The following is a 25360-nucleotide window of genomic DNA, read 5'->3' on the forward strand; positions in this document are numbered from 1 at the left end:
AAAATTACAAGCATGCTAAAAGGCAAGAAAAAAAAACACAGTTGATGAGACACAGCAAGCATCAAATTTCTATGACACAGATGTTGGAATTATCAGACAGGAAATTTAAAATAACTGATAAATATATTAAAGAGTCTCAAGATAAAAATAAATAGTATGCAAGAACACATGGGTAATGTAAGCAGAGATAAGAAAACTCTTAGAACTAGTCAACAGGAAATGTTAGCAAATCAAAAACACTGTAACAAATGAAGAATACCTTTAAAGGGCTCATCAGCCAACTGGACACAACTGCGGAAAGAATCAGTGAGCTTGAAGATAGGTCAATAGAAACTTCCCTAACTGAAATGCTTAGAGAAAAAAGAATGAAAAACAAACCCAGAACAAAATATCCAAATACAATGTGACAATTTCAGAAGGTGTAATATATGTAACTGGAACACCAGAATAAGAAAAAAGAATGAAGGGAGAAGAAATATTTGAGGTAATGATGGCTGAGAACCTTCCAAAATTAATGACAGATCCTGGAAGCTCAGAGTAGGATCAATATCAAATAGGATAAATATGAAATGTCTATACATACGTATATCTTTTTTTTTAAGATTATTTGAGAGAGGGGAGGGGGGTGGGAGGATGGGTTAGCCTGGTGATGGGTAGTAAAGAGGACATGTTCTGCATGGAGCACTGGGTGTTATACACAAACAATGAATCATGGAACACTACATCAAAAACTAATGATGTAATGTACGGTGATTAACATTACAATAAAAAATTTAAAAAAAGATTATTTGAAAGAAAGTGTGCTGGGGGAGGGGCAGAGGAGGAGGGAGAATCTCAAGCAGACTCCCCGCTGAGAACCACGGCCCACTCAGGGTTGGCTATCTGAACCCTGAGATGGTGAGCTCAGCGGAAACCAAGAGGCTGAGGCTTAACATTCCCTGCCACCCAGACGCCTCATCTGTATGTAGGTATATCTTACTCAAACTGCATAAACCAGAGAAAATCTTGGAAGAAGCCGGAAGAAAAAATTTTACAGAGAAGACAAAGAATTATAGCTGACTACTCCTCAGGAACATTCAAGAAGAGTGGAGTAAAATATTTAAAGAAATATTTAAAGAAAACCCCCATTCACCTAGAATTCTATATCTGGCAAAATTATCCTTCAAAAGTGAAGGAGAAGTAAAAACTTTCTTAGATCAGTAAGCATACTTCAGAAATGCATCTCATCCACCTTTTGCTTATGAACAAATTGTGGTCCGGAGCTGTTACGTGGGTGAACCAGGAAGGGGTAGTTTCCAAACTTGCCTTCCCCACTCCCCCTTTTGCGAATCAGTTTTTACAGTAAATGTTAGAAATTGTGCACTTGGAACACTTCATTTTGAATCCGGAGAAGTTGAGAGAGAAAAACTGACTTATTTGGGCGCCTGGGTGGCTCAGTCGTTGAGCGTCTGCCTTCAACGCAGGTCATGATCCCAGAGTCCTGGGATGGAGTCCCGCCTTGGGCTCCCTGCTCAGTGGGGATCCTCCTTCTCCTTCTGCCATTCCCCCTGCTTGTGTTCCCTCTCTCGCTGTGTCTCTGTCAAATAAGTAAATAAAAATCTTAAAAAAAAAAAAGGAAAAACTGACTTATTTGAGGTTGAAGAGCAAGTTAGTAGCCCACTTGGCATCTGAACGCAGCTCTTCCTGATTTATTTCCAACTGTAATTCTGTTGTTTGACTGAGTTTGAGCCTATTTAAAAATATTTTCCCTTGCGGGGTGGGGGTGAGGAGAGGCTAATTTACAGAGTGTCAAAAGCAAACGTGCCGGGAGGGTGTTCTAAAGCGAAGATGTACTAGCCGGATCCCCGCCCCAAACCCTAAGCCAAGGCTGGCGGGGACTACAAGTTCCAAGCTGCTTCCCGGCGCGCGTGCGCGCGCTGCCTGCCGGGAGGCGTCTCCTGTGCGTCTGCGCGGGAAGTGGAAACCAGCGAGGAGGCGAAGCGGTGTGAGGTCCGTTGGACCGGCAGCGTCGGCTGCTTTGGGTCTGTCCTCGCGGCTAAGCCCGCAGCCCGACCCCTCCGCCGCCATGCCCATGAAGGGCCGCTTCCCGATCCGCCGCACCCTCCAGTACCTGGGCCAGGGAGACATAGTGTTCAAGGACTCAGTGAAGGTCATGACGGTGAACTACAACACGCACGGGGAGCTGGGCGAGGGCGCCAGGTCAGTCGGAGCCCTTTGAGGCCGCCCCCAGGTCGCGCGGACGTACCCTGCTCGCTGTAATGACGTGCTAGTGACGCTGAGACCTGGAGCTGCTCTGGGTGCTCCTTAATCCCGAGGCTGGCCGCCTCAGCTGGGTGCCGTTGGCCCCATTTTACAGACGAGGAGACTGAGGAGCAAGCGGTTTGCTCCAGGTTCCACAGCGAGGACAGCAGGGCCGCGCTGTGCCAGCTGCAGTCGTGACTGAGGTCGGGGAGCGGAGGACAAGGGTCCCCTACACCTTCCCCTACCTCCCCGGTGGAGGACTAGGCTAACCCGGGGAGGCCGGAGTCTCCTTAACTACCTGTGCCTGGCAGGCAGGTGAGCAGTGGGGAGCAGCGGCGCACGTTCTGCTCTGGATGAAGCCAAGCCCAGAGGCCACAGACCCTGTTTAGGTCCCAGCTCTTAACTGCTGGCTTTGGGCGAGTTGCTTCTTCTCATTGTCCCAAACTGGCATGATACCTATGTCCAGAGCCGCTGTGGAGATGTATTGGAAGAAGTAACAGCTGCTAGCACTTACTGAGCCCTCTGTGTGCCGCGTGGTTCTGAATGTTAGTCATGCATTGTCTGATTTGATGTTTATAGGGATGAAGAAACGCACAGAGATGTTAGTAACTTGCTTGCCCAGGGTACCACGCTGGCTAGTGAGTGGGGGTGAGCCGTAGCTGTGAACGTGCTTCTCCGCTGCAGGACTCATCCCCCTCATAAGTGATTATGTCAGCTGTGTAGCCCCAGGCTCCATACCCCCACCAACGCTCCCCCACCCCCACCTTAAACTCCTTGGGGTGGTTTTTCAGCCTGGAGCAGAGTGAGAGCTCCTTAAATGGAAGCTTAGAAAAGAAGTGTTTGAATTGAACCTTGAGGCAGCAGCGGTGCTTTGGGCTTTTCAGGTATTAATTATAAATTTACTGATTGCCTACTGAATGCTTGGTCCCATGCTGTGAGCTGGGGATTCAACAGTGCCTAAGAATAAGTCTTGTCCTTCCGAAGCTTTGGGACAGGGTGTATGGGGTGGATCAAAATGGGATGGGGAGTGCTCCCAGTAGGGTATGTTCCCCCATGGTGAGGGGCCTCTGCTGCACAGATGTTCAGGATAGCCAGAAGCTACCTCCTAGCTATTTGTTGTCCACAGGTGAAGCCAAAAACTTGTACCTGCTTGCATGGGAACAGGTGGGCTGATGGCTTCTGGAAGACCTGGTTCTAGGGGTGAATGGGCACCCAGATACTCCTTCATAACTCACTGCATCCCATCCGTCCATGCTAGGAGTCAGCAGAGGTGGGGCGGTACCAGAAAGGAGGGAAGCAGTCTGGACGGGCCTGCTCAGATTGGGAAAATGTGCCCTGTCACAAGGGGCCATTCACTGCTTGGCTACGGCTAGCCATGTGGGCCCACGGAGAATTTCTGACTTGTCAAGAAGCCAGAAATTCAGATTTTTATATAAATCTCTGGTTTTTTAAATGATCAGTCTATTAGAATAGGCCTGCAGGCCTTATACTAGCAGTTCAAGTATTTTAATACCCTGTTAGGTAAATAACAGCCAAACAGCCATTCTGTGCTTCATAGTTCCGAATGGTAAAAGCCTGTGTATGCCCTTGTGGATTTCGTGCCCTTGGGTTTGAGTCTACCTGACTTGCCCTTTCCAGCCCCACTGGTCTTTGCTTGTTCATATACCCTTAGCGTTTCAGCTGTCCCTTCCTGGATCACCTCCATTCCAAGTACACCAGTATACAACTCCAGGCCAGCCATAGCTTGGGTGTCTGCTGGGTGTGTGGGGAGCTGCCTTAGTGTCTGCGGGCTAAGTCCCTGCTCACCTTTGCCAGATGTTCTTGCCTTTCAGGTGCAATAAAAAAAAATAACAGCTGCTAGCATTTATTGAGTTCTGTGTCCATCCTGAGCCTCAGGATCTAGGTGAATTTGGTAATTTGATGATGACAGAAGAGTGGTTGAGGTCCAGCCGCACACAGCCCTCTTCTTTCATTTACTGGTTGTGTGACCTAGGGCAGTTTACTTTTCTGACCTGTTTGCTTAGTTATAAAACCCCACCTTGCAGGGTCTTTGTGAGGATTCAAGTATTAAAATGCCTAAGGTGTCTGGCATGTACAGCAGGTGGTCAACTAAAGGTTACCTACCATTAACTTTGTTCCCAGGTTTCACGAACCGTTTACAACTTCCTGTCAAGGGGCACCTGGGTGGCTCATTTGGTTAAGTGTCTGACTCTTGGTTTTGGCTCAGGTCATGAGATGGAGGCCTATGTTGGGCTTCATGCTCAGCGGGGAGTCTCCTCGAGATTCTCTCTCCCTCTACCCCTCCCCACTGTGTGCTTTCTCTCTCTCAAATAAATAAATAAATCTTCTAAAAACAAAAAAAACAACACAAATTCCTGTTGAATTTTTGCCCTAGTAGTTCTAGGTGTGAGCAATTCCTGCATGGATATGCCCTGGTTTCTCTGTACGATGTTGAGATCCTCTGCTGTGGGGTGGGAATTGAGCAGAGATGTTATAAGCCCAGGAAGGTAAATTCAGCTTTGGAGCTTCGAGCCTTGTGTCCTGTCGTGATGCAAGGCATATAATAGGACCTTACCTCCACTGCCTCCCCTACAGGCAACAACTTCTACAACTCTAACCATTTCATTAGAGTTTCCCTTCCATAGTTAAATACCAAACTTGGAGAGCTGTTTCTTCCTTTTCTAGGTTTAGGCTTTATCTGTTGTCTTGCCACTACGGAAGATGAGAATTTAGCTCTTTCCTCACTATTGCCATTCCCCAACCCAACACATGCATATTACTTAGCTCTTCATCCTCCCAGGATAGTCATTTCAGAACTTTGGCTAGAACAATATTCAATGTTTAAATTAATATGACTTTGTAAACACTATACACAGTTGGACCAATTAGAGTACTGTGATTATTTTTTCCTTTTTGTTTTTGCAAAGCTTTTTGTTTTCCCTGGAGTTAATAATTGTCCTTGCTTTTGCTTTGTTTTGCTTGCAGATTCTGCCCCGGTTATGGAAGTCTCCCCAAGTAAATGGTCACACAGTCGCCTTCTGTTGATTCTATCAATTCATCTTCTTAAAAACGAATTATAAGCTCCACTATGGACTGGTTGTCCTGCACTGCCAGCATCTTGGCATAAACACTGAGGCACAGAGCAGTAACTTGTCCTGGCTCAGACAGCTGAGAAGTGATAAAGCTGGGTGACTGTGTTAGTGTCCCATGTATCACTCGCACCTGTCTATCATCTGATGTGTGGGGCAGGGTGGCAGGAAGAAGCAGAGGGCACATTTAAATTAGGATCATTTGGGGAGCCTTTAATTAAGGGACTATTTACAGAGGTATGGGCAAGGACGGGGAAAAGAAACCACAAGGGACTGCGCAGGACCTCAGGTCTAGGCTTGCAGAAGTGATGGGGAGAGGGCTGCCTAACAGGAGCCTGGGACTCAGCCAGGAGATGAGTCAGGGAAAGAATACTTTGACTCTGCCCTCTTCTTTCAGTCTTGCCAGCACTCATTGTTGGCCAAACCCAACATGAAGTCAGAGGTCAAGGAAGCCCACCTCATAGCCCATGTAGGTTAGCACTTCAGGATGGAGAGCAGGTGGAGAGGGATCCAGACATGTAGCTGTGTCCTAATTAGTCCTCTCTCGAAGGACGTTTGTTGTTTCTGTTCCTTTGCTGTAACAAATAATGTCTTTGCATTCAAGTGTAAAAATGTCTAAAAGCAGTGAAATCACTGTCAAGATCTATGCTTTCTATATTTTGCTAGTTCCAAATTGACCTCCAAAGAGGTTAAACCAATTCTTAAGGAAGTGTTTCCTGATTTCTGTAACTTCTTTTTGTTGTTGTTTTTTTAATCTTTAGCAATCTAACAGGTGGAAAAGAATCCTATTTTAACGTACATGACTATTGGGAAGGTATTGAGAATCTCTTCATAAGATGATAGGTTCTTTGGGTTTCTGCCTATAGCTTTTGTGGCTGAATTGTAAAACATTATTTTTTTTTTAAGATTTTATTTATTTGAGAGAGAGCGTGAGCGTGTGTGTTTGAGTGCACGGGGGCGGAGGGGGAGAGAATCCCAAGCAGACTCTGTGCTGAGCGTGGGGCTCGATCCCACGACCCTGAGATCATGATGTGAGCCGAAATCAAGAGTTGGACAGTTAACCGACTGAGCCACCCAGGCGCCCTTGGATTGTAAATCTTAATGATGTGTAAAACTTTACCAAAGGAATTAGCCTTTTTGCTTTATGTTTTACAAACATTTTTCTTTTGGTTTGGCAAATGTTGATTTTGTTTCTGGTAAATTTTGCCATATAAAAGTTTTAAGGTGGTCCTATTTATCTGTGTTTTAAACCTAAGTTTAAAGGTATTCTCCATGTTTGCTTTCATTTATTTTAAAGTTATGGTACAATTTACATGAAATATAGAGCTTGATGAGCTTCTGCTTAGGAATGAATACACCTGTCTAACCAGCACCCAAGATCTGGGACATTTCATCGTTTTATGTTTACATTTATTCTTCTGCTCAGTGAGTTTTAGGTTAGTGTGCAGTGTGAAGTAGGGGTACAGATGTCTTTTCCCTCAAATGACAAGCCATAAGTCCTGACACCCACTGTTCAGAGAATATACTAATAAATTCCTGACGGCTGCTTTTCTCAGCCTTTTTGTGGGGCAGGGTCCCCTGAGAATTGGATGACAGTTCTGGACGGTCTCCTTCAAAAAATAAACAGGTGCACAGCATTTCAAATTAACTCACAGGTTTAATTTCTTCCCTTTTGCAGGAAGTTTGTGTTTTTCAACATACCTCAGATCCAGTACAAAAATCCTTGGGTACAGATTATGATGTTTAAGAACATGACGCCGTCCCCCTTCCTGCGGTTCTATTTGGGTGAGTGTGGCCTCTGCCACGGCTGGGAGGGTCTTTCCTCCCATCCCTTCCTCCCACCATAGCGCTTGGGGAAATCTGAGATACGAGCTCTTGTAAACGTCCCTTACTTCCATCACTGGCTTTGTGTGTGTTTTTTTTTGTTGTTTTTTTTTTTAAGATTTTATTTATTTATTTGACAGACACAGCGAGAGAGGGAACACAAGCAGGGGGAGAGGGAGAGGGAGAAGCAGGCCTCCCTCGGAGCAGGGAGCCCGATGATGCGGGGCTTGATCCCAGGACCCTGGGACCATGACCTGAGCCGAAGACAGACGCTTAATGACTGAGCCACCCAGGCGCCCCTCATCACTGGCTTTGGACCATGGCACACAGTGGCCACTGAGGTCTGGACTCTGCTGTTTCTCCAGCCCCATCTCCTGTTGCCCCCACGTCTTTCTACGTGCCTCACAGCGTACAGCTGGTTTTTCCATTGCTTTGCTGCCTTTGCTCATGCTGGTCCCTCTGCCGGAAATCCCCTTGCTGCTTTGCTTATTGATTTATTTTTAAAATCTTTCTGAGATTCCACTTGGGCACCACTTCTTCCAGGAAGCCCTCCCTGCACCCTTACGTTGTCCCTTCCCAGTCTCCCCCAGCTGCCTGCCCAGTGCTGGCCATGCCCTCTTGAGCAGTGTATCTGTGTGTATCTGTGTGTGTCCTTTCCAGGCCGCACACTTCCATGATGCTGTCCTTTCCCACGAGGCACAGAGTAAATGTCGGTTCTGTTCTATTGGGCTCAGTGCCTGGAAGTCAGACCAGATGTTTGGCTCCGCTCTCTACTCAGTCATTCCAACCGTGAGTGAGTCATGTTCCCATTGCTTTGTTTCTCAGGTGAAGGTCCAACATCTGCTTTATGGGTTGTAAGGACCACCTGAAGTGTAGTTTGGGAGATGCTTCAGGAAGCAGAATGAGGCTGTTCTTAAGTCCATTCGGCAAATACGTCTGGCGTGGCCGCTGGGCCCAGGCACAGTGCCTGGGGTGTCGGAGCCGCAGGGACAAAGCTCTCTGCCCTCGTAGGGATGATACCGTAGCAGGAGGAGACCGAAAGGACAAGAAGCTTAGCCAGACAGGATGCCAGACATAAGTGCTGTGAAAGAAACCTAGAGCGAGGTCAGGTGGGTGAAGAGAATGGTGGTGCAGTAGCAGTTTTGTGGATGTATTTTGTTTGCGTTTTAAACAGTTAATTTCATTGAGGTATAATTTACCCGTAATAAAACACACGGGTCTTCTGTGCATAAATTGATCAGTTCTGACAATTGTTACGTAGCTGTGTTTCCACTTTGCAAGGGATGATACGGAGCATCTCTGACTAGAAAGTCCCCAGGTGCAGCTTTCCAGGGAATTCCCCCTGAATTCCCCCTTCCACCAGGGGCGGCCGCTATTCAGACTTTTCCATAGATCAGTTTTGTTTTGGAACGTCCTACGGGTGGTTGCACAGTGTATGTTCTGCGTCTGGCTTTTACACATCATGTTTTTGAGACTCATCTGTTACGTGTGTCAGTAGTTGATTCATTTTTAGTGCCAAGTGTCCCACTGTAGGAATATATCGGTTTATTCATCCATTCCCCTGTTGATGACATGGGGGTTTTTGTTAAATGCCGAGGCAGAGTTAGAAGTAGATTTATTGGCGATAAGGGGAGGGGGAGGCAGGGAAAGTCCTCGGATGGCAGATCAGGTGGGACATCTCTGGAGGGAAGTCTGGTGGGAGGCGCCTCAGATGGCAGTGCAGGCCAGCCAGCAGGGAGCTCCCGAAATGGCCAGGTCCCAGAAGGTGGGCTGCTCCCCCGGAGGGCCTCCGGAGCTGTCGAGGGCTGTTTCTAGTTTTGGCTCCTCGGAGCTGGCGCGCCTCCGCACCTTCCTGTACAAGTTGTCCTGTGGACCTGGGCTTTATGGGGCACCTGGGTGGCTCAGTCGGTTGCTGGGCCCTAGGATCGGTATGTAATGTTCTTAGGCTCTGCTGACCCGCTCTCTCGAACAAACGCCTGTCTCGCCCTGCAATCAGCAGGGCGTGGGAGCCCTGGTGGCTCCCCATCCTCACCCACTGTTACCTGCAGGTTCCCTGTGGCTGCGTAACAAGTTACCGCAGACTTGGTGGCTTACAACTCACATTTCTTCCATTTCTCTAGAAGGCCAAAGTGGACAAAAATCAAGGTGTCAGCAGAGCCTTCCTTTCTGGAGGCTCGGGGGCAAATTCGTTTACGGGGCTTTTCCAGCTCCTACAGGCCACCCCCATTCTTAGCTTGTGGCCCCTTCCTCCATCTTCAAGGACAGCAACATGGCCTATCTGGCTGGTCTTCCATAGTCATGTGCGCCTTGGACCACCGCCTGGATAGGTTCTCTGATGTTAAGGGTCATGTGATTCATTTAGGCCATGACCTGGGAGAATGGGCCCAACTTCAGGCCTTAACTTGACTCATGTCTGCACAACCCCTTTTGCCACTAAGGTGACCTCTTCACACATTCTGGGGGAGTAGGTCAGGGACATGTTTGGGGTCATTCTCTTTACCACGTTAAATTTCTTTTTTTAAAGAGCGCAAGCAGGGTGAGGGTGGGGGACAGAGACGGAGAGGGAGAGAGAATCTTAAGCAGGCTCTGTGCCCAGCATGCATCCTGACACAGGGCTCAATCTCATGACCCTGAGATCATGACCTGAGCTGAAACCAAGAGTTGGACGCTTAACTGACTGAGCCACCCTGGTGCCCCATAAATACTTAAAATTTTAGCCTTTCAGGGTTCATCAAAGGTTTTTTTTTTTTTTTTTTTACGATTTTATTGATTTATTTGACAGAGAGAGACACAGCGAGAGAGGGAACACAAGCAGGGGGAGTGGGAGAGGGAGAAGCAGGCCTCCCGCGGAGCAGGGAGCCCGATGTGGGGCTCGATCCCAGGACCCTGGGATCACGACCTGAGCCGAAGGCAGACACTTAACGACTGAGCCACCCAGGCGCCCCTCATCAAAGTTTTAATTTGCGTTTTCCCTGTACCTTTTCATGTGCTTATTGGCCGTTCATAAATTTCTTTCATAGAGTCTATTTTGACCAACAAATGCTACAACCCGGGCGAAACTTGAAAACATAAGCCAAGTGAGAGAAGGCAGACACAAGAAGGCCACAGATAATATTCCGTTGATTTAAATGTCTGGAACGGGCGAGTCCGTAGGGACAGAAAGTGGTCAGGGGCTGGGGCTGGGGTGGTGTGAATAGGAAGTGATGGTTTAATGGGTGCAGGGTTTCTGTTTGGGGTGGATGAGAAAGTTCTGGAACTAGATAATGGTGAGAGCTGCACGACATTGTGAAGGGAATAGAAACTACAGAATTATACACTTTAAAATGGTTAAAATGGTAATTTTTGTTATGTGTCTTTTACCACATAAAAATACCATTTGACTATATTTCTGACTTCATCTGTCCTTAGGCTTATACCACACTATCTTGGCTTGTGGCTTTATAGTAAGTCTTTAGGATCAGGTAGTTTTAAATCTAACTTTGTTCTCTTTTTTTCTTTCCAAAATTACTTTGGCAGTTGTACGTTCTTTGCATTTAGATGTTAACTTTTTAAAAAAGATCTATTTATGTATTAGAGAGAGTGCATGCGAGCGGGTGGGAGGGGCAGAGGGAGAGAAGGAATCCCAAGAAGACTCTGCTCTGAGCACAGAGCCCATTGCGGGGCTTGATCTCATGACCCTCAATCATGACCTGAGGTAAAATCAAGAATCTGGATGCTTAACTGGCTGTGGCATCTAGGTGTCCTGCCAAATCTGCTTATCAGTTTCTTGGTAAAAGCTTGCTGGGATATTTTTATTTTTTATTTTTAGTAGGCTCCATGCCCAGTGTGGGGTTTGAACTCATGACCCTGCAATCGAGGGTCACATGCTCTCCTGATTGAGCCAGCCAGGCTCCCCGCTTGCTGGGATTTTGATTGGAGTTACATTATAGATCATTTTGAGGAGAAATAGGCATTTTAACAATGTTGAGTATGTTTTGTTACTGTGAAAAGTATTTAAAAAAACAATTCATTTTCCACTTGTTTGGTTACAACTTTATAGAAGCCCAGTTGATTTTTGTGAGTCGGTCTCGTGTCTTGCCACCTTGCTTATTATTTCTAGTAGGTTTTATTTTCTAAATTCTTTAGGATTTTCAATATACACAATTATTCTATCTGCAAATACAGTTTTAACTTCCTTTCCAATCTTTTTATTTCTTTCCTTTCTCTGTGTATTCACTGGCTCAAGTGGCACTCCTACCAGCCATGTAGGAAAGTTCAGTCATTCTGCATTCTCAGCGGCACTTGCGTTACCCATTTAAACAATTTTGAGCCACTCCAATATCGCCCTGTGGTTTTAATTTGCATTTTAATGACTATTGATGGATGAGTATCTTTTTATGTGCTAATTATTAACTGTTATTAATAATTTTTTTTTAAGATTTTATTTGAAATGAAATTGGAACATGAACGTCCTCCCATTTTCTTGTTTTTCAAAATTATTTTGTCTATTTTGGGTCCTTTGCATGAATCTGAGACTCGACTTACCAGTTTCTACAAAAACATCTGCTAGGATTTTGATAGATTGCACTGAATCCATGGCCTAGTTTGGGGAGAATTGTCATCTTAAGGATATTGACGATTCTATCCATGACATGGAAATGGAAAATTGCTTTCCATTAAAATAGTATGCTTTATGGGGCACCTGGGTGGCTCAGTCGGTGAAGTGTCTGCCTTCAGCTCAGGTTATGATCCCAGGGTCCTGGGATGGAGCCTTGTGTTGGGCTCCCTGCTCAGCGGGGAGTCTGCTTCTCCCTCTCCCTCTGCCCCTCCCTGCTTGTGTGTGCACTCTTTTTCTCAAATAAATAAATAAAAGTAAGTCAATAGTATGCTTTTGCACATACCTCAGATTTGCTCATGTTTAAAGAAATACGGAAAAAAGAAGGGTATCATTATGGGTTATATAGACAAACATATTTATCTTATTGTTAAAATGCTTCACCACTAAAAGCAAACTGGTCACGGTGACTTGAGGCTGAGGAGCGTGCTGCCCAATCCTTAGCACTTTTTGTCCCCTTTGCTTCCCATTTCCAGATTCCGGGGAGCAGGTCCTCGTGGATGTGGAGACCAAGAGCAATAAGGAGATCATGGAGCACATCAAGAAAATCCTAGGGAAGAACAAGTGAGTTGCCGGGCCTGACCTGGAGGGGAGCAAATGTCTCAGCACGGAGTGAGGGAGGAGAAGGAGCGTCAGGAGGGCGCGCACCAGCCGGAGCTCACGGGCTGCAGAGGCCGTGCCCTCGGGGTTTGCCCTCCCCAGATCCCCAGCTGTGCGGCTGTAAGTCACTGAGCCTATGTGAGCTCTCCCTCCCTCTGCTGTGAGGTGGGGTCAGAGACCCCCCTGCCTCCTCGGGGCCATGGGAAGCTGAGGTGCTGTGGAAACACTCACCTGGGCGGTTGCAGCCACCTGTCCTTAAGAATCTCTCCTTGGAGCTGGTGGGTGTCTAACCCCAGTATGTGTTGGGGATCCGTCCTTTCTCTTTACATGGATGGGAGGAAGGGGAAGGAAGCCAAGAAACTGCGCCTTGGAGGAAGCGCACAGAGGCCTTTGCAGGCCCCTTCCCCCTGACCTTGTGCTGCCTCAGAGCTGGGGCTCCCTCTGGGCTGGAGGGAGGCTGACCGCGGCTGTGTGGGCCCTGCGTGAGCCGGCTGGCCTGGGAGGCCTGTGGGGGAGGGCCGGCAGACTTTGGGGTCGGGGAGAAGGTTGAGAGGCACGGCAGAGCCCGGTCTCCCTGGCCGCTGGGGGGGTGCACTTGGCCAAGAAGTGCCACGCTGCCTAGAGGCTCAGAGCGCTGTTCCCACACCTGTTGCTGTCTGTGCTCTTCGGCAGGGAAACCCTGGAGAAGGCGGAGCAGGAGAAAAAGCAGCTTTCTCACCCAGCCCACTTTGGGCCCCGAAAGTACTGCCTGCGGGAGTGTATCTGCGAGGTGGAAGGGCAGGTTCCCTGCCCGGGCCTGGTGCCCTTACCCAAGGAGCTGACGGGGAAGTACAAAGCAATGCTGAAGGCCAGCACCCAGGACTGAGGCCCCAGGCCACACCCAGGGAGGCCTCTGGTTCTGTCCCTGACGGGACTCTGAAAGATCTCTTTGCCATGAGAGGGTCCCCTTCGCACACCTGTGTGAAAGGACGTGGCAGGGTCGGGGGAGTATCTCCGCTCTATCAGGTCAATAAAATGCGTCCTCTCCCCGGCATGGTGATGTGTGTCTGGTCCGGTGGGCACGGGAGAAAGGCCCGCGTGGGGCCGGGGAAGGTCTGAGGCCACAGCCTGCTGACATCCCTGTGTTGGTCCTGCCGCCCTTTCCTCGTCTCTGTTGGCTTCGATTCTTCTTCCAGGCCCTGCTCTGGAGAGTTAGGAGCTGCTGGGGTTGGATCTGGTAGGATCTGGCTGGAGCTAGGTGGTTGGCAACGTGGAAGTCCCCCTCCGCTCAGGCTCTTTGGGCTTTTTCAGAACTCCCAGGGCAAGCGTTGTGTCAGCGCTCCCCTTTTAAACTGCTGAAGCCAACCCACTCTCCTCCCGGGAGGCCTGGCTGCCAGCAGTGCAGGAGGCCCTGTGACGGGCGCAGACCAGCCACCCTCCGGTGTGCGCCCTCGGCCAGTTGCCTCCCCGGCCCCGGGGCCCGTTCACAGTTTTGCAGGTCAGGAGATGGGGGACGGGCGGAGGGGCGGGCTGGCCGAGACTTTGGGGCCCTGCTCTGAGGGCTGGTATTGGAGGCTGCCCTCTTGCTCATTCAGGCCTTACTTTGTAAGGTTTGGAAGAGGAGGTGAGGGCTTACGGAGGGTCCGCCTAGTTCTTTCCTCACAGGGCATGGATCCTGCGGTCACTTGCTGGTTTCAGCCCTCAGGCAACACCAGAGCCTTCAAGGGTTGGCTACCTTACGGTTTAGCTGGTCAGAGTGAAGGATGAGACTCTGCCCTGTGGGAAGCAGCCGGCCAACGGGGCTGAAAGGAGCAGGGGGAGGTCAGGAGGTAGACTGCTATGGGAAAGGTTGTGGAACCAGAATGTTTTATAGCCCATTACATTGGAAGGATTTGGCTTCTTTTACATTTGATGCTCAGGTTGTGGTTTACTGTGATTTTGTACCTGAGTGGTGGTCAGGGGTCATGGCTGGTGGGCACGTGCATGCGTGCGTGTGCGGGATGGCTGCAGACTCACCAGGGCTGTGCGTCTAATTGCAGGTCCGCACCACAGGGCACCCCGCCCCCCTTTACCATTTTAGAGGATGAGTAGAGAAATCTGTCCTCCATTCTAATCCTTCTGTCTTGTTTCTAATAACCGCTCCCAGGTGACCACAGCTGTGGTTTTCCCGCCAGCCGCTGGGGCTTTTCAGAGCCTGTTCCCTTTGGTCTGTGTGCACAGCAAGTGCGCCAGCGTTAGGGAAGAAGTACCCCTTCCATCCACAGCCCAACGGGGGGCCCCAGAAAGGTTGCTGACCTGGAAACAGGATAGCGAGCCCTCCTTGGAGAGAAGCATCTAGTGCCTGATGGGACAGTGCCGCCCCTCTCTTTACAGAGACTTGAAATAAGCACCACTAGGGGGCACGGTTCTCTCTTTAAACCTTTGTCTTCTATTTCTGCCGAGATTTAGTAATGATAAAAGGTGGGTTTAAAATTTACGGAAACGGGAGGAAAAAATCGCTACGAGGAGTTATGTTTTTTTCTTCGCACCAACGATGTTCACATGGTTTTAGACCTTGTTCTTCTGAAGTGACTGATTTCATTTTGAGTACGACCTGGCAGGGCCATTTAAAGCTGGTTGGGGCACCTGGGTGGCTCAGATGGTTAAGCATCTGCCTTTGGCTCAGGTCATGATCCCAGGGTCCTGGGATTGAGCCCCACATTGGGCTCCTGGCTCAGCAGGAAGCCTGCTTTTCCCTCTGCCTCTCTCCTTGCTCATGCTCTCTCGCTCGCTCTCTGTCTCTCTCTGTGTCTCAAATGAATAAAAAAAAAAATCTTTAAAGCTGTCTGGTTGGTGGGGGGTGGGGGGGTTCTGCCAGGAATCTGACTTTGGACCTCAGAATCCTCACCAGTAAAATGAGAAGTCACGTGACATACTGAGCAAGTTCTTTCCAGCTTCTACAACTAGAAGAACACGCTTTTATTCTGGATAGTCATTACCCTTATGGGAAGCATGTGCTGGTTTGCAGCCTGGCTCTGGCGCATCTGTGCCGACAGCCTGTGTGGTCTGGCAGCCCACAGGTGCTCTGCTCCGGAACCAGCTGCCTGGCTTTTTGACCTTCACACCGAGGACCGGCCCCAATGGAAAAGGCCACACCTTTCCCGCTAAAGGTGTTTACAAGTCCAGTGGGCCAGCACGTGGATTCTAGCTGAGACTAAGGGGAGGTGAAAGCAGTAGGGCTCCGACCACAAGCTGCTTCCTCACCACCTGCTTGGGGTAAGACAGCACGCACGGCGCCCCTGGGGATCAGGCATTACTGCTATCACTATTAGAAGAAATGAGAAGATGCACATTTAGTCTTTAATTCATTTTTTTAATAGTATAAACCTCATTTAGGTAGTAGTATTAAGCCACAACGATAATGCCACATTGAAACAGCATTTAATAAAATGCATAAAGCTAATTCATGCACTGCAATACTCTATATACAAACACAACAATGCAAATTCTTCTTCAAGACTGAAGACATTGATTAGATATAAAATTCAGTTTAAAAAGAACATGCTATTTTTTAAATGCCATCACAAACAAAGCTGATTTCAAGCTACAGCTTTCAACAGGTTTTAAACCTGGAATTAAAATGTAACGGCATAAACAGTATTTTCTATATTGTTAAGGGCAGAAGTTACAGAAACGGTCCCAAAAAATCTAACACCCGAATTTTCCTTTAACAGATGTCTTTTAAAAGGGCTGGTAACGCAGCTACATTTTAACAGGTCCAAACTACAGGTAAAAACTATGGTTTGTACTATGAAAAATGTGCAGCTTTTCAGTTATAAAACTAGTTGAACACTGGTTTACAAGAGAATGGGGAGAACGGAGACTGTAGAAAAATATTCCAGCACTTGAGTTGTATGTGGCGGCAGCATCTGAGTCCATGGATGCTCTGGTCGTTAATGGTAATTGAATATATGTTCCTAAAGACAAGCCATTTGTAACTTAAAAGTCTACTATTTCCAAATGTTATCCAAGTATTAAGCTTATCACAGTATGTCAGCTGATAAATGTTGCCAAACTTTTCCCCCCAATATTTATAGCATTTTTTTTTTCTATGCTCTTACGTATAAATATTGAGACACTGGATTATTGGTTTCTGAACTGAAAGTCTAGCTGGGCCTTAAAAATATCTCAGGCATTCCCCACCCCTAAGATAGTTTAATTATTCTTAGATTGCTGTTAAAATACCCTCCCAAATGAAAATTTTTATTTTGAAGATTCATTTAGAGACTGTCAAGCTTCTTCTTGTATTTTAACTGGAAAGCCACCTTCAATAGTGTGATTGTCACAACAGGCAAGGACAGGGGCAAGGGTCAAATAAGCACTGTTGGATGAGGCCAGTGAAGTAGCAGAGCTTTTTTTTTTTTACATCCAATAGAGGGGAAGCTGAAGGCTAAATGACCCACCGTCTCACAAAAGGCACTGAGTACTACGGTCTCAATGAAGTGTTTTCAAACATTTCGGTAGCTTATTTAAAACAACAAAAAACCCCCCAAAACCCAAAAAACACCACCAACAAAAAACTAGAAAACCTGTGGATTATGTGAGTTTTTGCAGTTCTCCAGAGACTCCCTTCAGCGGGCCAGCTTGCAGCCCTCGGCCAGGCAGGCCCCACTTCCCAGGTCTGTAAGCAGCTCTGCTGGGCTGGGCTCTGGCTCCCGAGTGCCGTGTCTCAGTTTAAAGCCCAATTAAGGGGGAAAATTAATCAGAACAGACCTGGACAAGAAAAATTTGGCATCTGTAGCTTTTTAAGGGCACAAATAGCCTTATTAAAATACCATTTTTATCTAAAAATTTTAAAAATTTATAAAGGATTTATGTCAGTGGATTTTATTCACATGCTACAGTTAAAGAAGTAATTTAAAATTTGTAACTTCTATGCCATAAGTTATCTTATTCATGCTTATTTTAAAAGACTACTTGGTAGGTTTTTTTCAACTGGCATTAGAGATAGGAGTCTGTTGAGTCACAGGGCAGTGCCCACCGTTTGCTAAGTCCAGAGCAAGCGGAGACCTGGGAGGCAGGCCCCAGCACACGGACCGTTCCGAATCTCTGACCATGAGGCCTATCTCTGGACCACATGACAAGAGCAAGTACCTGGGAAGGCCGACAGCTCCAACGGCCAAGTTCCTTCCAGTCAGGCTATAGACAGGCATTAGGCGCCCAGGTGAAAGACCCCACCTAGTTTTCAACTTTCTAGCTTTCTGGCTGCTGTCTGACCCAGAGAATATACAATATACAGCAATGTCCTCCTATCAGGACCTTTTCTGTCTGGAACTTTTCCTTGGCATAGGGTGGAGATTCTGCCTTCATGGCCTTTCCCAGCCAGGCTCACTCTAAGGAAAATGGAGTTAAAATATCAGCAAATCCAGCCTGCTGAGGGACCTTGGAACACCCACATCAATTTACTTTAGCAACTCTATCATAGACTCTCTTTAAAACATAAGGGAACTTTGGATACATGGCTACATGTCTGTATACATAATATATACATCTATGTACACGCACACTATATACACTGTACATATATAGAAGATATAAACACATGTACATTCAGTCAGTCATACAAGCCTATAAATCTGTACACGCACAATGCCGCTGAAGGGACCCCAGGGCTGGACATGCGCAAGTGTGCGCCGGCAGGAGGCATACGTGAGGATGTCCAGAACCCTGTGTACAAAAGACCCAAACCCAGCCTATCTCGATTAGGGCTTGGCTTTACAAATTTACATCAAAGTTAAGACATTTCAAAGAGCCGTACAATCTAGAGACTGGAAGTGGGACAAAGGAAGCATATGGGCATATCTGCCCGGCCCGCTCCACTATCCATCCCTCCATTCGTTCATAGCCGGGATGAAAGTGAACGTCAGAAGATGACTTTTCAGGGCCTAGACTTAGAGAAGAGTTGAAATGTCATCTACGGCCCCACTGCACATGAGGCCCTTTCCACTGGGAAGTGGGTGACAAGCTTCTGGACGCTGATCTGATCAGGTCCTGAAACTTGGCTCCATAGCCAAGGGCTGCGTGTCAGGCAGAGGGCAGGCTGGGGGGCAAGACTGCTCTACTAGAAATTCCCCTGAAGGATGAGGATGTGGTTTTTGTCCAGAATAAAAGCACTAGATATAGCCATTCCGATTCTTAGCTCCCTGCCGTGGCAATCCCCAACACAAGCAAAAGCACTCAGTGAGTCTACTACGGCCACAAGCACGTCCCAGCGAGCGTGTGGCCACCGCACCAGGGAGCCCAAGAGAAGGCGCATCCGTCGCTCTCACCGTGGTTGGTGGCAACTGCCTCAGAACACAGTCCACATTTAATAGTGACACGCTAGACAGCAGTCCCTCTTGAGGGCGTTTACATAGCATCTTACAACACGTGACTAAACCTGAAATTAACTATAAAAACCCAAACAACAAAGAACCCCAACCACAGCCTCACGGCAGAAGTTAGATAATAAATAATGGTAACCTCCCAACAGACACACATACAAATCTCAGATTAGAAGGGTGGAATAACCTGGAAAGTATCATTTGCTTGTGTAATTTGGACTTTTTCTAAGTCTCTTCCTGTCCTGCTTTATCATTCTGTGTAATGACCTCCACGATTTCAACACCTAACTGTCTAGCATTATCGGAGATACCACTGGCATCAAGAAGCACTGACGCGTCCTGCCACCTCCTTTCGCCGGTGGACCTCTCCTCGCAAGGGAGGGAGAGCCAGGCCAGCAGAAGGGACATGTGGGCAGGCTGCGTGGTGAAGAATCTGCTCCTGGCTTATTTCACTCAGAGACCCAATGGGTAGAGGGCTGGCCTTTCTTGACTAAATCTAGACTTTCACAGACTAACAAGGGGTAAAAGCCTTGTGAAAGCTGAACCTCAGTATTTGCCTGGGATCCCCTTACGTTGTTGACTTTGGGCTTCTCTTCACCAATCTGACAAGACGGAACGGACCCGCTGTCAAAGTGTGAAATGATTTGGGGCAGCAAGAAATCAGCTTGTGTGAACAGGATCTTTAGGGAGAAGTCTACTTCAAAATAAGGCCAAGAGGATCTGGGAAACTAATGAGTGTTCAAGGCCCAAAATGGTCCACTGCAATCAGCCAACATCAGTGAAGGGACTCAAGGGCCAGCACCAGGTCAGAATCAACAGCCCTCCAAGCCAAGCCGGTTCCTCTCCAGGGCTATCCTGCCAGGGTGCGGCACTCACTCACCCAGATGTTCAGTTTTTCTGCTGGTTATCACCTTTACCCCAAAACTCTTCAGCAGTGGCGTCGTTGGGACCTCAGTCGAGGTCTTGGCTAAACCGTCCCAGTATCTGAAGGCAACCTGAGTCTACAAGCCGAACGGACACAAGACTTCCAGGGCCAGCCCCAGGAAGAAGGGGTGGGCCTCCTCCCCAACACTGAGAATCAGATCTGGGAGATGTGACATAGCATGTAATCCCAGAGAACAGCTATGTGATCAACAGACAGGCTTACGTTAAAAAATCAAAAGAACAGAAAAGAGGCAACTTGCTGTGTAAAATGCACAAACACGGTTGAAGATACCCTCTGCTGAAATCCTTCCCGAGCAGAAATGAACAGACCTGCCCTAACTTCACTGTCTTGGCTAGTTTTTTTTTTTTCTTAATTTTGAAATTTAAATCGCTTCAAAGTTAGAAAACCAAAAATTGAAGCAGGCAAAATTAAATTCTTTCCATCATTTTATAATAGGCACCCCTATTGTCTCCAAAATTTGCTTCCAAGACATGAACTATAAATAATATAATTAAATCCAAACAGGAATTCAGAAGTTGGAGATACTGTCCCCACTTAATTCCCACTAACGACTTTCACAAAGTGCTGCTAATGCTTCAAGAGCATTCTGTTGTGTCCTAAGGCAGCGGCCGGCAGGCTGGTACCTACACAGCACCTGAGACCCCACCTTGATGAGGGCCTGAGCCAGGCCGGGGAGTGCCTTTGAGGCCGGGGAAGCGCACTGGGATCTTTCTGGATACCATATGATCAAAAGATCTGGGAGACACAGATTTAACTTCAGCTATTTTCTTAATCTGGGCTATACAGAAAGGAAATGAAGAGTACCTGACTGGGTCTTGGACACGGCACTTTTCCCAAGCAGGAAATGCCCGCTGCTTGCATCCATGAGATTTTATGGGTGCTCTTCTCTAGATAGAACTTCCTTATAACTGCATTCTGTTCTTGTAAACGATGGTCGCTATAACTTAAGAGAAAGAAGATAACTTTGGGAGTTAAGGGTTTTTTGTTTGTTGTTTTTTGTTTTTTTTTAAGAGCAGGTAGCTTGCTTCTGCATCCATCACCTAAAATGCTCCAGGGTTCTTTGCTGGCACACACCTGGGGGAATCAAAGTGCATGGTGTACCAGTACCATTCAAAAAACTGCCAACAGAAATGCTCAGTCTGGAGACACTTTGGAAAACCCTGATATTTAAGGTCAACAGAGAAACCTTCCATTCAGCCGCACCACCACCACCACCCTGGCCAGGCAGCAAAATCCTGCACCTCCCCCCACCCCCTGGCCCCCCATCCCCTTCACAGTTCTGAGTGAACTGCAGGAATACAGCTCTTCTTGAGGGGACGTTTGGAATGGAAACCCCGTGAGAAGGGAACCTTTGTACTCCTCCATCTGAACAACAAGCAACCGCCCCAGACTGCATTCAGGAATTACTGTCGGGTTCAAAATGCCCACCTTGCACTTTTTGGTCAGAAGGCTCTGTCTGCCGTGAGTGGTGGAGGTGATGTGGGGATGTTTTCAGTTGCTGCAGGAATTGGCAGTTAATGTCTGACTGGTTGTAATCCAATTCTGAGAACCAGTCATCAGAAGAGAGCCCCAGGTTTGGAGGAGCCTGCAGATGCCAGTCACAGACCAGAACCAGAGGTCAGGGAAGCTGACAAGCATCATCAACTCACAGCGGAGGAAGCTTCCTGTTTGGGTCACCACCGACTGTGCCTCCACACTCCCACTTACTGCATGATACAGATGAGCCACATTTTCATTCGTTCATAGGAATTTAGTTCAACACCACCAATGTGTGCATACAATTAGGAATGATGCCATCTTTTCTTAAACATAAATGATTGTCTCCTGTACCCTAGTGCGTTTTCACAGAAATTACTAGCATTTCGGCAAAAGACATATACAGTTTTCCGTTTGTCCTGCCCAAGGGCAAGATGTTGCTAACATTACGCATTGATAAGAAGTGCTTAGAAAGTGCTAATATTATTACCCTGGTAATTAGTAGCTATTAATTCCAAGGACATTTTTAATATATATACACACATACTGTTCTCTTAGGTTCTTTTTGTTTTGTTTAATACTAGTCTCTGACATTATAAAACTCTGTTTTTTGCCCTTTGAGGATTTCTAAATACAAACTGGGTTAAAAGATTGTTCCAAAATCTGCTTCATCAAAAGGCATTAAAACATTTCTTATGGCAGGAAAGGATCCTACTAGTCTTTTAGTTGCTATTGTCTGGGATTAACAGATAAGAAGAAACCAGGTAGGAAATGGCTAACATATTGGAAATATTTGCACATACCAAAATACCACTACTTTATTTTCTCTGTATCCGAGTGGTCCTGGGAGGATCCTTTTGCTTCTCTGCAGGTGTGTGGTGCGCACTATAGGCTGGCTCCGGTGATCTGGCCATTGTACTCTGCTGTCTCCATCTTGAGGATGTAGGGGATTATGCTGTCTATCGACACATTGCCAATGAGACCAGTGAAAAAAAGTTCTTCTGTTATGTTGGAGCTCATCAGCCTGAGTGCCGGCAGGCGAACGAGAATCCGGGCCAATCTGCGAAAGGGAGGGTCCTTAGAGAAAGGGGATTCACTGCCCTTCAGACTTCTCCCTAGACAGGCTCCTGGGACCCTGTCTGCACTGCTTGGAATTAAACCAAACAGACCTATGATCTACCCCCTGTATTTCAAATTTCAACAGTTCCTCTTGTAGGAATTTATCATGAAAAAAAAAAGAAATCAAAACTAAGTACAAAGACGTCTGTACAAATGTTTCCTTCATTTTTAATAATTGTCCGCATCCCCACCAAAAAAGAAAAATTTGGAAATCCATAAAGGATAGGTTAAAAAGTATGGTGTGTCTCCATATAAAAGATCACTATATACCCATTAAAAAGTATAAAAAAGATCTATGTCACTGGTAAGGAAAGCAGTCCATGACGTATAGCTGAATAAAAGCAGACTGGGAAGCAGCAAGTACAGGGCAGTCTTGCTGGTGTAGATTTATTTGTGTGACATGCATACAAAAGTATTCGGAAGGATGTTCACCAAAATGTGAATAGGCTGGCCTCTGGGTTTGGGGATTTGGAGTGCTTTTACTTATTAAACTTCTTCTGTATTCCTGTACTCCCCTAATTCCCAGTGTTCGTACAGCATTATAATTAAAAATAAAGCAAAAGATTGTCTTCAGTTTGAAAACACCCTGGGTGGGAGGGCACACCATGACCCTGTCGTGGTGGGCCACTGCTGCTGTATCTGAAGCATGTGACTGGCGTTCCCTGCCACTGCACAGAAGCTCACTGCGGGGCCAGCCCGGGCTGGAAACAACCTACATTCTCATCAGTGGGGAAGTGTTAAAGAAATTACAGCATCTCCTTAGCCACAAAAGATGAAGTATGCTCACTTCAACATTAAATGAAAAAAGGGTTACAGAACCTTACTTTGTATTTTATGATTCCAATTACACAAATATAAAAAATTTCTGGAAGGAAATGCATAAAACATTAACAGGTATCTACGAAAGGTGGTATTTATATGGATGTTTTCATTTTACTTTCCAGAATGTTCTCACTTTTTTCTATAGTAAACATTGTTATTTTTTGAAAGAGAATATATATATTATGCAAGCAGCATTCCAGCACCATCCTCCATTCGTCTAGCCACCATGAGTCTTACAGGACACACAAAGGTATAAGGGGACACCAGCACAGACCATGAGGGGCTGACAGGCTTAAGGGTCTTGGGGAGTCAGCAAAGATAAATCAGGGAGGACTTCCTGGGGGAGGTGGGGTGGCATGAGAGAGATCAGCTGGGCTTTAGAGGCTGGCTGAGGTTTCTCTCAGCAGAGATGTAAACAGTGGGGAAGAATGGGAGGGTATTTCAGGAGGAGCAAACAGTACGAGAAAAGGCATAAAGAGAAAAAAAATAATGCAGAAAAAGAGGTCAACGATCCTAGGGCCTTGTTTTGAGAACTGTCTTTGAGTGAGTTTCTGAGTCCCATGAGAAAGCCTCCCTTCCCTCATTTTTGGTCCCAAATCACTTGGCTGGCCATCTCCTCTATCCCTGGGTCCCTGACTAGATTTTTTCAGAAACACCTACTTTCCAAGGCCAGAGAGTTGCTGTTGTCAAGATGACCCTAGTGTGCTGTGGCTGCGCCAGCAGCCCCCAGAGAGGCATTTCCAGGCTCTTCTGGCCATGGGCACTGTGTGGGAATAGGCCTGTTGCCCCATTCCCTGTGTACTGAAGCTGGAATTACTACTCAAGAGTCATGGTGAGGTTTTCAGCGATTCCAGGAGAAAATCGATCCTGCTTTGGCAAAAGGTGTGTCTGGTCATGGAGTTGTGTCTAAAGCAGAGGAGGTTCTCTGCCAGCAGGGCCAGCCCCCCACCCCCACCCCCCCAGTCACATCACATAAACAGTCTTCCTGGGACCTGGGGCATTTTCATTCCACGGGGCACCTGTGGACTGAGGTCTGTGAAGGCGACACAAATTGAGGAAGGTGGGGCCATGTATCTTCCTGGTCAGTTGTGATCAAGTGTTTACTTTGAGGGGACAGGGCAGGGAAGGAAATATTAGTTTGCCTAATGTGACCTCAGTAATTCATGTAGCTTCTAGTGGGCTGGAAGTGGTCATGATCAAAGAGCTCCTCCACTCCTTGGCTGGAAACCCCGCCAGGCCTTCTGCCTTAATTGAGAACAACTTTCCTGTTCAGATTTGCATGAAAAAGGTGTGTGTGTGTGTACACACACACATATTTGCTGCCCAACCATTAAAATTAACTTTTTTGCCCAAATAAAGGAACTTAAAAAAATCAGTTTATCTAAGGGCAAAATTACTATTTTCTATAACACACTCACTCCTTTGTAGAGGTCAGGTCTGGCTTCTGTCAACGAAAACTTTTCTATGAAGTGTGCTGGCTCTACCTCTTCAGCGGATGTGGGCCAGAGGGGCAGGGCTGCTCTTCTGGGCAAGGGGAGTCCCCACGAGAACTGCCACTTTGTGCACAATGTTAGCCCCAGAGGAAACCACACAGCAATGATTGCAACCCCTCAGCATGTTACAGAAGAGCAACCCGAGGTCTTGCCCACAGTTTATACTCAGCAACCCTGGAATGGCCCAGGATTCCTGACCCTCCCACCTAGCACTTTCCACAGTTACCACCCATGAAATGCAAGAATTAAAATGTGATCAAAAGGAGGCTCTACCAGGCTGCCAGGGGCGGGAAGTTTATATTTGTGTCTACAGATGCAACTGCACTCCTTCCTGCCCCACAGCAAGAGCGTGTATCTGTGTGCCTCACCGGTAGGTGTCTTCTGAGTAGGTTTTCTGAACATAGTCCTGCAATTCCATCTGTGCCTTTTCTTGGAATTTTTCAATCTGGCTTGTGCTGGTCAAACCTGGATGATCTGAAAAGAGAAAAGTGCCCCCAAATTGCCCTGTGTATTTGGAAAGTCTCACTTGGCAGACTTCTTAGTACTTATTTTTAGTTAAACCTCTGACAAATTTCTCAAGTACAATATAGATTGAACCCTGAAGGTGGGTCTGGTTTGGATATTACTGCTAAAACACTGGCTTTTGCTCTGTACTCTGCCAAGGCCTGAAGGTTCCCAGGAGGGGGCTGGGCTCCTCAGTGGTCACACCAGCCTCAGCAGCCCCACCTGGCTTGGTTCTGGACATCTGGCTTCCTACCACTCTAGAAAACAGATATTTTAGAACTATCACCCAAGATTAGAAATAACCATTTACC

At 47.0% G+C, this 25360-nt stretch overlaps 2 protein-coding genes across 8 annotated transcripts in view; one reads left to right on the forward strand and one right to left on the reverse strand.

Annotated features, from left to right (window-relative positions):
* Positions 1-1932: 1932 nt before the first annotated feature.
* MRPS25 (mitochondrial ribosomal protein S25) lies at positions 1933-13379 on the forward strand. The gene is made up of 4 exons (XM_027587905.1): positions 1933-2199; positions 7009-7115; positions 12225-12312; positions 13021-13379. Exons 1-4 carry the CDS (start codon positions 2066-2068, stop codon positions 13211-13213), a joined length of 522 nt encoding a protein of 173 aa, XP_027443706.1. The 5' UTR covers positions 1933-2065; the 3' UTR covers positions 13214-13379.
* Positions 13380-15534: 2155 nt separating this feature from the next.
* The window catches only part of NR2C2 (nuclear receptor subfamily 2 group C member 2), a 98008-nt gene continuing 88182 nt past the window's right edge, over positions 15535-25360 (reverse strand). For 3 of the 7 annotated variants that reach the window (XM_027586448.2, XM_027586447.2, XM_027586449.2), the window contains 2 exons: positions 24914-25019; positions 15535-22171 (listed from right to left, as the gene is read on the reverse strand). In XM_027586448.2, coding sequence (XP_027442249.1) covers positions 21997-22171; positions 24914-25019 — 281 coding nt within the window. In that variant the 3' untranslated portion in view covers positions 15535-21996. The remainder of the gene's footprint in view (positions 22172-24913; positions 25020-25360) is intronic. The other 4 variants (XR_003518473.2, XR_003518472.2, XR_003518474.2 and 1 more) reach the window with 4 other exon arrangements.

The sequence above is a fragment of the Zalophus californianus genome, chromosome 1 (genome assembly GCF_009762305.2).
Source record: "Zalophus californianus isolate mZalCal1 chromosome 1, mZalCal1.pri.v2, whole genome shotgun sequence".
In the NCBI taxonomy this organism is placed as follows: domain Eukaryota; kingdom Metazoa; phylum Chordata; class Mammalia; order Carnivora; family Otariidae; genus Zalophus; species Zalophus californianus.

Excerpts from the sequence above, each read along its gene's own strand:
- MRPS25 (XM_027587905.1), top strand. The coding sequence starts at position 2,066 with ATGCCCATGAAGGGCCGCTTCCCGATCCGCCGCACCCTCCAGTACCTG. Across the intron at positions 2,200-7,008 it reads GAGCTGGGCGAGGGCGCCAG|GAAGTTTGTGTTTTTCAACA; the intron begins GTCAGTCGGAGC and ends TCCCTTTTGCAG. Across the intron at positions 7,116-12,224 it reads CTTCCTGCGGTTCTATTTGG|ATTCCGGGGAGCAGGTCCTC; the intron begins GTGAGTGTGGCC and ends TCCCATTTCCAG.